The sequence below is a fragment of the Oscarella lobularis genome, chromosome 15, assembly GCF_947507565.1.
Source record: "Oscarella lobularis chromosome 15, ooOscLobu1.1, whole genome shotgun sequence".
NCBI lineage: Eukaryota > Metazoa > Porifera > Homoscleromorpha > Homosclerophorida > Oscarellidae > Oscarella > Oscarella lobularis.
In genome coordinates, this window is record NC_089189.1 from 1,809,576 (window position 1) to 1,822,791 (window position 13,216).

The window sequence follows — 13,216 nt, forward strand, 5'->3', positions numbered from 1 at the left end:
CAACGAGAAGTTCTAACAGCGAGTCGACTCCATCATCCCAACATCCTCCGTGTATGCGGTGCTGTGATGGAAGATGGAATTTCATTCCAAATCGTCTCTGAATTGCCTGAAGGATCAGTGAGCGAGGTCATTGATGCAGCCCACTCATCTCCATGCTATCTTTCTCAGTACGAGCAGCTCTCTATTGTCGTACAAATGACGTCGGCTGTTGCTTATGATCACGGGCTCCACCCTCGTCCCTACGTTCACGCCGACATTCGTCCAAATATAATGTCTTAGTGACGAGGGATATGAAAGTCAAAGTGGCTTCACAGGCTAATTAAAATACATCAATAATACATAATAATTATATAACGGTAAGTAAATTTTTTTCTGCATGCTCTCGCTTGAGCTTTGCATGGAAGCAATTCCAGCTGCAGAACATTATTTTAATTTAAAGTTCATTGATTTACCTGCGTGCAAATGTTTCTCTTTATCAATATCTCATAAGACCTTCGACGCTTACTGATGTCCATAATATTTGAAAGTCTAACCATTGTCAATTACTAAAACTTTTTGAGGAGGGAAGAGAGATTCGGCTCGAACACCCATAGGGGGCCCCCTTGCCACGCTGATAGCACAATAGGACGCCAATCAATTCCAAACAATACAAAAGTACCCGTTTAGTGAAGATATGAACTATATCTTGAGTGTGTGACAGAGATATTCTACATGTAGACTACGATCGGTTTTCTTAACTAATAGAGTTCAGTCGGGTGGAAAAACGTAAAAAGCCTCTCCCAAACGAGGATTGAGAGGTAGGACGTAGTGTGCCCCCATTAGGGACCCCTAATACGACGAGCCAGTAGAACGTACCTTGTACACTGCCTCATTGTCCTGTGACGGTAGAGACGATGTTGAAGTGATCCTACTTCAGTTTTTCGCCGTTCCACGCGCCACGTGGTCATTCCTAAGAGAGAAGACTCAAACAAAGTGTAGAAGTACTCGTATAGTATGGAAACGTCACTCGTAATGAAAGTAGTCGGCTTTTGACCTATTCTCGTGTGAAGTTACACCTAGCAATTTGATATATTACATCGAATTTAATGGAATACACGTCAGATTCCGGAAAAGAGCGGCTAGAAAGGACCGGCTCTGATTGGCCGATCCAGACATAACTGAATTAGCTTAGATTTATATAAACGCCCCCTCAAAGGAGAGAACGCACTTTTCTACGCAACCTACTCCCAAGCAGCATGTCATTGACCCTGAGAAGAGCTCTCAAGCCAAAAGAGATACCACACTACGAAGTCCCCACGTGTTACCTATCAAATATGGCCCAGGTTATACCTCTGTTGTGCATTCTGACCGCTGTCAGGTGGAATCTCTGCTTCAGTTCTACACCGACCCAAAGCTTCTTCTTCTTCATCGCTGTCAGGTCACTGTCTTCGATTCATAGTATAGAAACTAAAGAAATCAAATTATTTATTGAAATTTCAAGTTTCCTAATTATAACGCGATTGTTTGACACAAAGACATCCACTGTGAAAGCGAACTTTATGGGTTGATTATTTAAACGTCTGGACGTTCAAACACGTAGACTAAATTATAGAGTTAAGTCGATTGGAAAAACGTGGTCTACTCCTAAACCCTCTATAAGAGGGATCCCCTTACGCGACGAGTCCGTGAAACGTACTTTAAATGCTACTTGATTGTTCAGTGAACGTATAGGTGATGCCGAATCGCTCCTCCTGCTGTTTTTCGGCGATCGACTTTTTCAAACATGGCGGCGGATATGCGCCACTGCTGTCATATCTAAGAGAGACGACTAAAATGACATGTACAACTGCTCATATTAAAGAGAAATGATCCTACGTCGAAGGAACGAGACAGTTAGGGAGGAGGGAAGAGAGATTCGGCTCGAACACCCATTGGGGGGCCCCTCACCGCAATTAGAGAAAAAACGGACGCTAATGAATTCAAATAAAACAATCTTACCACTAGGATGCGAGAAAATAGGAAGGAACTCGCTCTGCGGAGTGCAAAAATGACGCATAAATCACGTGAACGTTATTAATCTAATTGATTCGCTGTTCTTTTTTCTCCGCTACTTCTGCGCATAAATAGAATATTGATAATTGAGGAAATCGTCGTCACCGTCGCCGGTGCCTACTGATTCGTTTCAAGGCAAAGAATCCTTTTTTGTTCTTATACGGGTCTTCAATAATCAGACCTCTTCGCTCGGGGAGGAAGAGGGTCTGGTCACCTGCGAATACTCAGTCTGTACCGCCGCACTGTGCAGGGCGGCCCAAGCACGCTACTGGCAACGATGGAGATCGAGTCAATTGAGCAAGCAACAAGATCCGCTGCATGCTGCTGAAATGGGGTTCCATTGCTCCGCGGGGAACAGCTGAAGGCAATTGTCTAACTGGCTGTAAATCGGACGTCTATGTTTGTCTTTGTCTGATCGGTAATTTAATATAGACTAACTTAATGAATTCAAGCGCGCTGATTGGGCCGCACTGTACAGTGCGGCGGTACAGACTGAGTGTGCGCAGGTGACCACACCCTCTTCCTCCCCGAGCGAAGAGGTCTGGCCCCCAGACTAGGTCTTCAAAGTCTTTTGATTAGCCATTTCTCGTTTTGTACTGCAAAAAAAGCTAGTAAGAATGCTGAATAATTTACTCTTTATATAAATGACAGTAAGAATTTCCTTTTCGACAAATATTTCGTGACGCGATCGCAAACTTTTCTTTCATCTAGGCAAAGAAACCTCATTCGAAGTTGCTCAACGATTAAATGGCCCAATCAGCATCACCTGAACGTCGAACGAGTCACGAAAGTGCGTTGATTGGCGATGAATTGCATCTCTTCGGTGGAAGAACTGTGAAGAGTTCATTCTTTTTGAAATCATACACATATTATTTCTCGCGCGATGAAATTTGGACGTGTAATGTCCAACAAAAGAAGAAATGGATCCGTCGTGTTGCCGGAGGAAAGAATATTCCTCCTCCTTGCGAAGGAGCACGATGCGTGGTCATCAATGGAATCATGTATTCGTACGGGGGAAGGAAGAAAGACGGGGGTCATCTGGGAGAGGTGTTTCGTTTGGATCCGAAGAAAATGAAATGGATCCAATTAGCCACGCCCATCCATGGAAAGAAACCATGGCAACGCCTCTCTTGCTGTTTGTGGGCCATTGGAAAAAGAATGATCATGTTTGGGGGATTCAGCCTACACATTCCTCAAGATCGTCTCCAATCAGGAGCACAATGCGATGTGGGAGTGAATAATGAGATTTATGAACTTGTATTTGAGGAGGGAAGGAAAAAAGGTAAAGTTCGTAAATTGAAATCTAAGAATAACTCAAATGTTGATAAATAGGATATTGGTTAGATGTTGAATTAAGTGGAGAAAGACCACAACCACGTGCCCGTGCTGCTATGGAAACGATTGATCAACATCGAGGATTACTCCATAGAGGAGATGATGGTAGTCTTTTTGGAGAATCATTTGCTGATGCATTTGTGATTGATTTGAGAGAAAAGGTAAATCCTAATTATGTTTGGCAATAATTAATGAATTGTAATAGAAATGGATTTACATCAATTTTCTTCCGAAACCATCCGCTCGATTTCGTCACAGAATATGTCGATTATCGAAAAAAGGGTTTCAAGAAAGAAACTGCTTTCTTCTTGTTGGCGGGGACATCAAAGACAACGCTTCAGACAACGCCTACATTCTTGACTTTGACAAAAGAAAATCATACGCGGTACGATATCAGAGCTATTGATATCAAATTTTCATCAATTTCATTAGTTTCACCTAAACCCGGAAATAGCACCTATTGATCATCACACTCTCCATTGCGTAGAGAATCGAGATGGATCTGCTCGGATCATTGTCACAGGGGGAGAAGACCGAAGAGAATTGAAAGAAGTTCTGAATGAATTTACTCTTGGTATGAAGAATGATGTTAAAATAATGCTAAATTTCTTTTTCAAGGTCCGTCAAACGACTCGTACATGAAGATTGAAACGCAGATAATTCCTTCAGCTCAATTGATATCAACAGTGTCTCAGAATGAATCACTTATCACTCGGAATATTGAAAGAGAATTGGAAGAAATGAGGTGAGCGTTTCTGCATTTTTGTTTCTAAAGATGATAATTATCTTTAGAATGGAAGTGGCGAAACTTCAAGATGAAAGGTTAAATAGATAAATAACAATTGCATTACGTGACATCTGAAAATATGTAGAGCCCAATCTCATCAAGTCATAGAAGAACAAAGAAGACAATTGGCGGAAGAGAGAATGCAAAAGCAAGTTAAATAATTCAGTATAATGAATTTTGCAAGAGAATTCTTTTTGCAGAACAAGATTGGAAGCACGATACCAGTCTTTGGAAGAAGAGAGATCTCGTCTTGCAGAAGAAAAGCAAGAAATTAATTAAAGAAATATAAAGAAGAAACTGTGTTTTAGATCTGCGTTAGAGACTAGTTGCAATTCGCTTCAGAAAGAAAATAACGTTTTAAGGTGTAGCCAGAAATATTGATCATCATCACGTGATGACTTATTTTTCTTCAGAACCAAAAATCGTGATTTGGAAAGGGAAAAGACAGACGTGATTTTCGCTTACGAAGCTCAAACGTAAAAATCGACTCAAAATACTTCTTTGAAAGAAATTTCGCTCGCATGACAAAAGTTTTCTTTAGAACCCGATGTCGTGATTTGGAGAGGGAAAAGATAGAAGCGACTCATGCTTTGGCAGCGCAAACGTAACCGTCGATTAAATCAAATTCTTTGAAAGAAATTTCTCTCTAGGAGGACTCTCTCTGAAGTCCAAAAGAACCTCGATCAATTTATGAACGTACTCAGCATTGGTGCAGATCAAGTTTGCCTTACCAATGAAAAACTTGGCTCAGGAGCATATGCAGGTAAAAAAGAATATCCTAGATGATTACCATATATTAATAATTGACATTTCTCTAGACGTGATTATTGGTCATTGGCACGGAATGCCAGTTGCTGTGAAGAAATTTCACGATCTCATCACAACCCAAAGAACGATTCCGACATTCCGAAGAGAAGTTCTAACAGCGAGTCGACTCCATCATCCCAACATCATCCGTGTATGCGGGGCTGTAATGGAAGATGGAATTCCATTCCAAATCGTCTCCGAATTGCTCGAGGGATCAGTGAGCGAAGTCATTGATGCAGCTCACTCATCTCCATGCTATCTTTCTCACTATGAGCAGATCTCTATTGTCGTACAAATGACGTCAGCTATTGCTTATCTACACGGGCTCCAACCTCGTCCCTACGTTCACGCTGACATTCGTCCGACTAATGTCTTACTGACGAGGGATATGAAAGTCAAAGTTGCTGATTTGGGAGCCGCCCACCTGGTGGAGAGCTCCAAATCAGCGGGGCCCTTAAGTCGCCAATATCTTGCTCCAGAACGAATGTCGCCTACGTCCGCACGCAGCTCATTGCCTAGCGATGTCTACAGTCTGGGCGTGTCTCTAATTGAAATATTCACCGGGGTGGACGCTATTCCGGAAGAGAGGAATAGTCAGCTCAGTCAAATAAGTAATCGTCGTCGTCTTCATAGAATTTGCTTCAGAATGATTTCGGATGAAGAGAGAATCAGAGAGAGGCCTACGAGTGCAAACTGCTTGGCCGTTTTAATAAGGGAAATGGAGGAAGTAATTGAGAACGGCTCTTCAGCCATGAAGAGATTGGTGAAGGGAGAATTTGAAGGAGAAGGTGATCGTCGTCACAAAGTCGTTCTCTCGGACACCTATCATCCTTAAACCTTTCGTATTTTCGTGTCTCCGTTTTGAAATGGATTTTTGTGGTACTGTAATCTGCTTTTGTGCTGTGTCTTTTACGTGTGAACTATTAATTCTTTTATGATTTCGTGTGAGCTTTTATTACAACGATTCGTAAAGAGTGGAGAAGAGAGCTTGGAACCGCCGTGGGTATAAGATTCCAATGTATGCCTATAGGGTCGGAAAACCGAGGACGACACGTGAGACGCATGAGAACGACTGCTTAAAGTGGATTCGTTGATTGACGAACCGCAGAATTAATAATATGCGTTCGTCGTTGCGCATCACTTTTCTTTTCAATGAATCCTTTTATGTAGAGAGTCAAAGCTCTGTACGATTCATGGCTGTTTTTCATTAAGTAGAGGGCCCTCTGTCACATCTTGTGGAATTTAATTAGACTTCTGCTTTAGGACAACAAAACAGATCGGTTGGCAGTGAAGTGACGGCATATCACCGTGCCCAATTAATACAGACTCTAAGACTTCTAAGAGAAAGGAGACCGATTGCAGAGTAATAAACGACTGCTAGACAAAATGTACTTGGACCACGCATGTACGGCAGACTGATCAACGTTTGTGGAAAAAATGACGATAGTATAGTATGGAAGCGTTTCTATATGTCGGAGAAACGAACCGGTTAGAGACAAGGGAAGAGAAGATCGGCTCGAAAACCCATCAAGGGCCCCCTCGCCACGTCGAGAGAAAATTCGGACGCCAATGAATTCAAACAAAACAATCTTACCATTACGAGGTGAGTAAACGGGCAAGAACTGCTTCGACGTGTACATCGCGACGTTATCCGGGATTGTCAGACTCTGACGTAATTAAGTTCGTTCCGATAATTCATCAAATTGATTCGTTATAACAAATACTTTTGCGTTGCAATATTAATGTTGATTATTGAAATATTGTCGCTGTTGCTTGTCGTCCTCATGGGTTTTCGGATCTAAGAGTGGATTGAAAGCTTGCTTGCCAATTAAAAAAGATAAATTTAATTCAATTAATTAACCTTCGCATATAGGAATTTTTTAAACCGAATCATTATAGAATAGAACACCCTCCTTATCAGATCTAGTCAAAGCAATGATTTCATCTTTGAGAACCTATAAACAGAATTTCACACTGGGTTATTTTATATGTGAAATTTTATACTGATAAAAATAGGGTCGGTTTTTGGATATGATTCTCTCATGTCAGCCAACTTGATTCCACCCAGACCTTTCCTCTAATGCTCTCTTAGTACATTGACTAGCATGCCCCTATTCTGACACTGTATAAAGGCTAAACACAGCATAAGAGTCATTCCCTAAGAGCTACCCAAACGTTTCTTTACAAGCGAATCTTTAATAAATATTTGTCGTCGTCTGCTAAATCACTTTGGGATTAATTCCTAACAAAATATTTCACTACCTAAGAAAAGTCTCTAACAAATTAAAAAAAATTTACCTCATTTCATTTTTAAGTACACTAATAACGTAATCAAATCCTATGCTATTTCTTTACCTGAGGTAGCCATTTCCTAATACTTGGAGCCACGTCAGAGTAGTCTATCTCCTTGAGAATTTCCACAAGAGCAAGAGGCTCGTCCACTTTCCATCCCTGTGTCGAGCCTCAAAAAATATTAAATTATTAATATATTGAAATCGATGATTAGTGTAGTAAAAAAGGTAGACAAGTGACCAGATCAATTCATTGCATCGATTTACCTTTAGAAGATCGACAGCCATTTTCAAAATCGCGAACTTGTTTTTCGCTTTTGAATTGAGCGCTTACGGAGCCGATCGAACTCTTCAAGCCTTGGAAGACATTCGATGTCCAAGATGCGATCTAAATCGTTTCGTATTCCAGACCAGGATTGACGGAAGACGTCGCTCTTTTCTTCAGCTTCGCCTTTTTCGCTTTCGGTTTCTCCTTTTCACTGTCGACGCTATCGGATGGCATCGCATGCTTTTCTACTACTGGAAGGGCCATGGCCCGCTTTCGATAAGCCTCTCGTTCTCGAAGATCGTGTAGGAATGTTTGCACTTAGATACGGGCGTTTCTATTATTATTAGACACGATCAGCCGTTTGACCGTTTCTCCTTTCGGACAAGAGAGAAAGGCTTCAAAGCCACAGTAAGAATCTCCTCTTTTGACGAATTCAAGCAAAAGTAGGAATTTCCTTCTTTCTCTCTCAGCAAAGAAACCCCATTCTACGACGAAATGGCGTTACCTCAGCCTCGATCTAATCACGAAAGTGCTTTGATCGGTGATGAATTGCATCTCTTCGGTGGAAGAACTGCGAAGAGTCCCAATTATTATTTCCCCCGCAACGAAATCTGGACATGTAATGTCCAAGAAGAGAAGAAATGGATTCGTCGTATTGCCCAAGGAAAGAATATTCCTCCGCCTTGCGAAGGAGCACAATGCGTGGTCATCAATGGGATCATGTATTCGTTCGGGGGAAGGAAGGAAGACGGGGGTCGTCTGGGAGAGATATTTGGTTTGGATCCAAAGAAAATGAAATGGATCCGAGTAGTCACGCCCCCCCATGGAAAGAACCCATGGGAACGCTCGCACTGCTGTTTGTGGGCTATTGGAGGGAGAATCGTTTGGGGGATGGAGCCTAATAATTCCTCGAGATCGTCTCCAATCAGGAGCACAATGCACTGAGCTAGTGAATAATGAGATTTATGAATTTTTATTTGAGGAGGGAGGAGAAAAAGGTAAATTGCATGATTTGATTTTAAGAACAATTCAAATTTTGATCATTAGGATATTGGTTGGATGTTGAATTAAGTGGGAAAAGACCTCGACCACGTCATGCCGCTGCTATGGAAACGATTGATCAACATCGAGGATTACTCCATGGAGGGGAAGATGCTAATAATAAACCATTTGATGATGCATTTGTGATTGATTTGAGAGAAAAGGTAAATCCTAATTATATTTGGCAGTAATTAATGATTTTGTATTAGAATTGGATTTGCATCAATATCCTTCCAAAACCATCCGCTCGATATCATCACAGAATATGTCGATTATCAAAAGAAGGATTCAAAGAGAGAAATTGCTTTCTTCTCATTGGCGGATGGATCATGAGCAAATTTTCTGACAACGCCTACATTCTTGACTTTGACAAAAGAAAATCTTACGCGGTACGAAGTCAGAGCTATTGATAACAAACAGTGATCAATTTTATTAGTTTCACCTAAACCCGGAAATGGCACATATTGAGCGACACGCTCTCCATTGCGTAGAGGATCGAGATGGATCTGCTGGGATCATTGTCACAGGGGGAGAAGACCACGATTACAAATTGAAAGAAATTCTGAACGAAATTACTCTGGGTAATGAAGAATGATGTTAAAATCATATTTAATTTCTTTTTCTAGGTCCGTCAAACGAGTCGTACATGAAGATGGAGGCTCAGATACTTCCTTCCGCGAAATTGATGTCAACAAGACCAGAAAGTAAATCACAGAACACTCAGGAACTTGAAAAAACATTAGAGCAAATGAGGTGCAGGTTTCTTTATTTTTGTTTAAAAAGATAATAAAAAGATTGTCTTTAGAATGGAAGTGGCAAATCGTCGAGATGAAAGGTTACATAGATAAATAACAATAGCGTCACGTGACAGTTGGAAATGTAGAAACCGGTCCCATCAAGTCATGGAAGAACAAAGAGAACAATTGGCAGCCCAACGTCATGCTTTCGAGGCAGAGAAAGAGGAAATGGCTCAAGCTCATCAAACTCAAATGTACAACTTCAAATATGAATTGAGCAATAATTGATAGCATAATCTTAGGAGAACTGTTGAAGCTACACTTGCAGAATCGAAACAAAGTCTTGATGAATTTGTCGACGTGCTCAGCATTCGTTCAGATCAAGTTCGTCTAACAAACGACAAACTTGGTTCAGGAGCATATGCAGGTTATAAAGAAATAAAAATACTGTACTAGAACTATTGGCATTTCTCTAGACGTAATTATTGGTCATTGGCACGAAATACCAGTTGCTGTAAAAAAATTTCACGATCTCATCACGACCCCAAGAACAATTCCGACGTTCCAACGCGAAGTTTTGACAGCGAGCCGACTCCATCATCCCAATATTATCCGTGTATGCGGTGCTGTAATGGAAGACGGAATTCCATTCCAAATCGTCTCGGAATTACTCGAGGGATCAGTGAGCGAAGTCATTGATGCAGCTCACTCATCTTCATGCTATCTCTTTCACTACGAGCAGCTCTCTATTGTCGTTGAAATGACGTCAGCTATTGCTTATCTTCACGGTCTCCAACCTCGACCCTATGTTCACGCAGACATTCGTCCGACTAATGTCTTAGTGACGAGGGATATGAAAGTCAAAGTTGCTGATTTGGGAGCCGCCCATTTGGTGGAGAGCTCCAAATCAGCTGGGCCTCTCAGTCCCAAATATGTTGCTCCAGAACGAATGCCACCCGCGTCGGGACGCAGCTCGTTGCCTAGCGACGTCTATAGTCTTGGCGTGTCTCTAATTGAAATATTCACCGGGGTTGGGCCTATTCCGGAAGAGAGAAATGGTCAACTGCTGCCTATGAGAAATCGTCGTCGTCTTCACGTGATTTGTTCGAGAATGATTTCCAATGAAAGAGAGAGGCCTACGAGTGCAGAGTGCTTGGCTGTCCTCATAAGAGAAATAGAGGAACTCGCACGCAGCGGAATACCGGCGATAAAAAGAATGGTGAAAGGAAAGTTCAAAGGAGGAGCTAGTCGTCGTCACAAAGTCGTTCTTTCAGATAACTTCTTTTTCTAGACTATCGCGTCTGTGTTTTGCATGGAAGCTCGTAGCGTCATTAAAACTTCCATTTTGTATTGTGCCATTCCTTTCTGTTGTGTGTATCATGAATTGAAATCTGTGAGTAATTCAAATGTCTTGACCGAGGGTGGAATGAAAATGTACATGTAAATTTTATGCGCGAAAAGAGCGAAAGTTCTTGCGAATAATTTTTTCATTGTTTTCGTTTGCTGTTGAGCTTTAAATGTCATTTTTATGGTTATCGCTTGTCGTTGAGCGTTAAATTTTTATTCCAACGGAGTTGCTTAGAGCGAAAACCGTAAAAAGGATATTTGATGCATCAAAAAGAGCGACAGTTATTTTGAGTCAATTTTAAAGATTTGTCTTGTTTGCTGCTAAACGATCGTGGTTTGCTGTGGAATCGTTACGATAGAGGCTAGCTGGACTGCTAATATAGGCGGCTAAAGGAAATTAGATGATGAAAGAAATGGAGGAGGTATTGCTCCCGGAAACTTGATGAATGCATGTAAGTCAGAGCAGAAGTCAGTCGTAAGGAAATCGTCTACGCCAATTCATACAAAGCAAACACAAATTCAAGCCAGCTCAGCGCGACGGTCTCGCACGGAGATATGTCGACTTGGAGTAGATGAAGGTCTTTGAGCTCAGTGCGCTCGACGCTCGGACCGCCGTAGTCGTCAAACGGCTTTCTGGCAATAGGAGAGCCATGAAGAAAGGGGAGGTCATGTTTGTTTGATTGGGAGAAGAGGAGTTTGAAAGTGACAGCACCATTGGGAAACTTAACAGAGTGCCCTCCTGGTTTTGAAGTTGGCTCAAATTTCTTAGCCCAAACTTGGCCCAGGGTGTAACCGCTTGCGAAAAATTATCATTCGAAATATTGCCTCGCACGTCAGGAGAGAAGAGGGACCCCCTTACGCGACGAGTCCGTGAAACGTACTTTAAATGCTACTTGATTGTTCAGTGAACGTATAGGTGATGCCGAATCGCTCCTCCTGCTGTTTTTCGGCGATCGACTTTTTCAAATATGGCGGCGGATATGCGCCACTGCTGTCATATCTAAGAGAGACGACTAAAATGACATGCACAACTGCTCATATTAAAGAGAAATGATCCTACGTCGAAGGAACGAGACAGTTAGGGAGGAGGGAAGAGAGATTCGGCTCGAACACCCATTGAGGGGCCCTTCACCGCAATTAGAGAAAAAACGGACGCCAATGAATTCAAATAAAACAATCTTACCCCTAGGATGCGAGAAAATAGGAAGGAACTCGCTCTGCGGAGTGCAAAAATGACGCATAAATCACGTGAACGTTATTAATCCAATTGATTCACTGTTCTCCTTTTTTCTCCGCTACTTCTGCGAAAGAAATTTCTCTCTAGGAGGACTCTCTCTGAAGCTCAAAAGAACCTCGATCAATTTGTGAACGTACTCAGCATTGGTGCAGATCAAGTTTGCCTTACCAATGAGAAACTTGGCTCAGGAGCATATGCAGGTAAAATAGAATAACCAAGATAATTACCATATATCATTGGCATTTTTGTAGACGTGATTATTGGTCATTGGCACGGTATGCCGGTTGCCGTGAAGAGATTTCACGCTCTGATCACGACACGAAGAACGATTCCGACATTTCAAAGAGAAGTTCTGACAGCGAGTCGACTCCATCATCCCAACATCGTCCGTGTATGCGGTGCTGTGATGGAAGATGGAATTCTATTCCAAATCGTCTCTGAATTACTAGAGGGATCAGTGAGCGAAGTCATTGATGCAGCTCACTCTTTTCCATGCTATCTCTCTCACTATGAGCAGCTCTCTATTGTCGTTCAAATGACGTCAGCCATTGCTTATCTCCACGGGCTCCAACCTCGTCCCTACGTTCACGCAGACATTCGACCGACTAATGTCTTAGTGACGAGGAATATGAAAGTCAAAGTTGCTGATTTGGGAGCCGCCCACTTGGTGGAGAGCTCCAAATCCGCAGGACCGCTTAGTCCTCAATATCTTCCTCCCACACGAATGCCACCTACGTCCGCACGCAGCTCGTTGCCTAGCGATATCTACAGTCTTGGCGTGTCTCTAATTGAAATATTCACCGGGGTGGACGCTATTCCGGAAGAGAGGAATAGACAACTGAGTCAAATAAGTAATCGTCGTCGTCTTCATAGGATTTGCTTCAGAATGATTTCGGATGAAGAGAGAATTAGAGAGAGGCCTACGAGTGCAAACTGCTTGGCAGTTTTAATAAGGGAAATGGAGGAAGTAATTGAGAACGGCTCTTCAGCGATGAAGAGATTGGTGAAGGGAGAATTTGAAGGAGGTGACGATCGTCGTCACAAAGTCGTTCTCTCGGACACCTTTCATTCCTAAACTTTTCGTATTTTCGTGTCTCCGTTTTGAAATGAACTTTTGTGGTACTGTAATCTTCTTTTGTGCTGTGTCTTTTACGTGTGAACTATTAAATCTTTTATGATTTGCCTCTTTCGTGTGAGCTTTTATTACAACGATTCGTAAAGAGTGGAGAAGAGAGCTTGGAACCGCCGTGGGTATAAGATTCTAATGTATGCCTATAGAGTCGGAAAACCGAGGACGACACGTGAGACGCATGAGAACGACTGCTTAAGTGGATT

General features: G+C 42.1%; 3 protein-coding genes and 1 long non-coding RNA gene across 17 annotated transcripts; 2 read left to right on the forward strand and 2 right to left on the reverse strand.

The window, feature by feature from the left end:
- Positions 1–2,541: 2,541 nt before the first annotated feature.
- On the forward strand, positions 2,542–5,898 carry LOC136196400 (uncharacterized). Of its 3 annotated transcripts, none has more exons than XM_065985930.1 (14): positions 2,542–2,681; positions 2,743–3,313; positions 3,364–3,527; positions 3,572–3,751; positions 3,799–3,940; positions 3,985–4,111; positions 4,159–4,188; positions 4,239–4,301; positions 4,354–4,416; positions 4,462–4,515; positions 4,567–4,629; positions 4,695–4,757; positions 4,804–4,916; positions 4,972–5,898. In XM_065985930.1, exons 2-14 carry the CDS (start codon positions 2,779–2,781, stop codon positions 5,793–5,795), a joined length of 2,421 nt encoding a protein of 806 aa, XP_065842002.1. In that variant the 5' UTR covers positions 2,542–2,681; positions 2,743–2,778; the 3' UTR covers positions 5,796–5,898. The 3 variants fall into 3 exon arrangements, with proteins under 3 accessions (XP_065842002.1, XP_065842004.1, XP_065842003.1); XM_065985932.1 differs by having other exon boundaries at positions 3,376–3,527; XM_065985931.1 differs by having other exon boundaries at positions 2,565–2,642.
- Positions 5,899–6,187: 289 nt separating this feature from the next.
- Positions 6,188–7,831, reverse strand: LOC136196403 (uncharacterized). Of its 10 annotated transcripts, none has more exons than XR_010672178.1 (8): positions 7,663–7,831; positions 7,519–7,608; positions 7,259–7,422; positions 7,146–7,202; positions 6,965–7,093; positions 6,822–6,915; positions 6,685–6,758; positions 6,293–6,627 (listed from the first exon to the last, which is right to left on the reverse strand). XR_010672178.1 is itself a non-coding variant. In XM_065985936.1 (5 exons), the coding sequence occupies exons 1-4, from the start codon at positions 7,781–7,783 to the stop codon at positions 6,841–6,843; spliced, it is 393 nt and encodes a 130-aa protein (XP_065842008.1). In that variant the 5' UTR covers positions 7,784–7,831; the 3' UTR covers positions 6,651–6,758; positions 6,822–6,840. The 10 variants fall into 10 exon arrangements, 1 of the variants encoding a protein (XP_065842008.1); XR_010672174.1 differs by having other exon boundaries at positions 6,294–6,627; positions 7,146–7,222; positions 7,316–7,422; XR_010672176.1 differs by having other exon boundaries at positions 6,295–6,627; positions 7,316–7,422.
- A 26-nt stretch (positions 7,832–7,857) lies between these two features.
- LOC136196402 (uncharacterized) lies at positions 7,858–10,743 on the forward strand. Its single transcript, XM_065985934.1, has 10 exons — positions 7,858–7,927; positions 7,990–8,517; positions 8,567–8,724; positions 8,770–8,949; positions 8,997–9,141; positions 9,187–9,313; positions 9,366–9,395; positions 9,444–9,551; positions 9,600–9,724; positions 9,774–10,743. The coding sequence occupies exons 2-10, from the start codon at positions 8,343–8,345 to the stop codon at positions 10,586–10,588; spliced, it is 1,863 nt and encodes a 620-aa protein (XP_065842006.1). The 5' UTR covers positions 7,858–7,927; positions 7,990–8,342; the 3' UTR covers positions 10,589–10,743.
- LOC136196404 (uncharacterized) lies at positions 9,310–11,904 on the reverse strand. Of its 3 annotated transcripts, none has more exons than XR_010672181.1 (2): positions 11,828–11,904; positions 9,310–11,644 (listed from the first exon to the last, which is right to left on the reverse strand). It is a non-coding gene; the product is annotated as an uncharacterized lncRNA (long non-coding RNA). The 3 variants fall into 3 exon arrangements; XR_010672180.1 differs by lacking the exon at positions 11,828–11,904 and adding an exon at positions 11,705–11,817; XR_010672179.1 differs by lacking the exon at positions 11,828–11,904 and adding an exon at positions 11,705–11,817 and having other exon boundaries at positions 9,310–11,657.
- Positions 11,905–13,216: the final 1,312 nt, after the last annotated feature.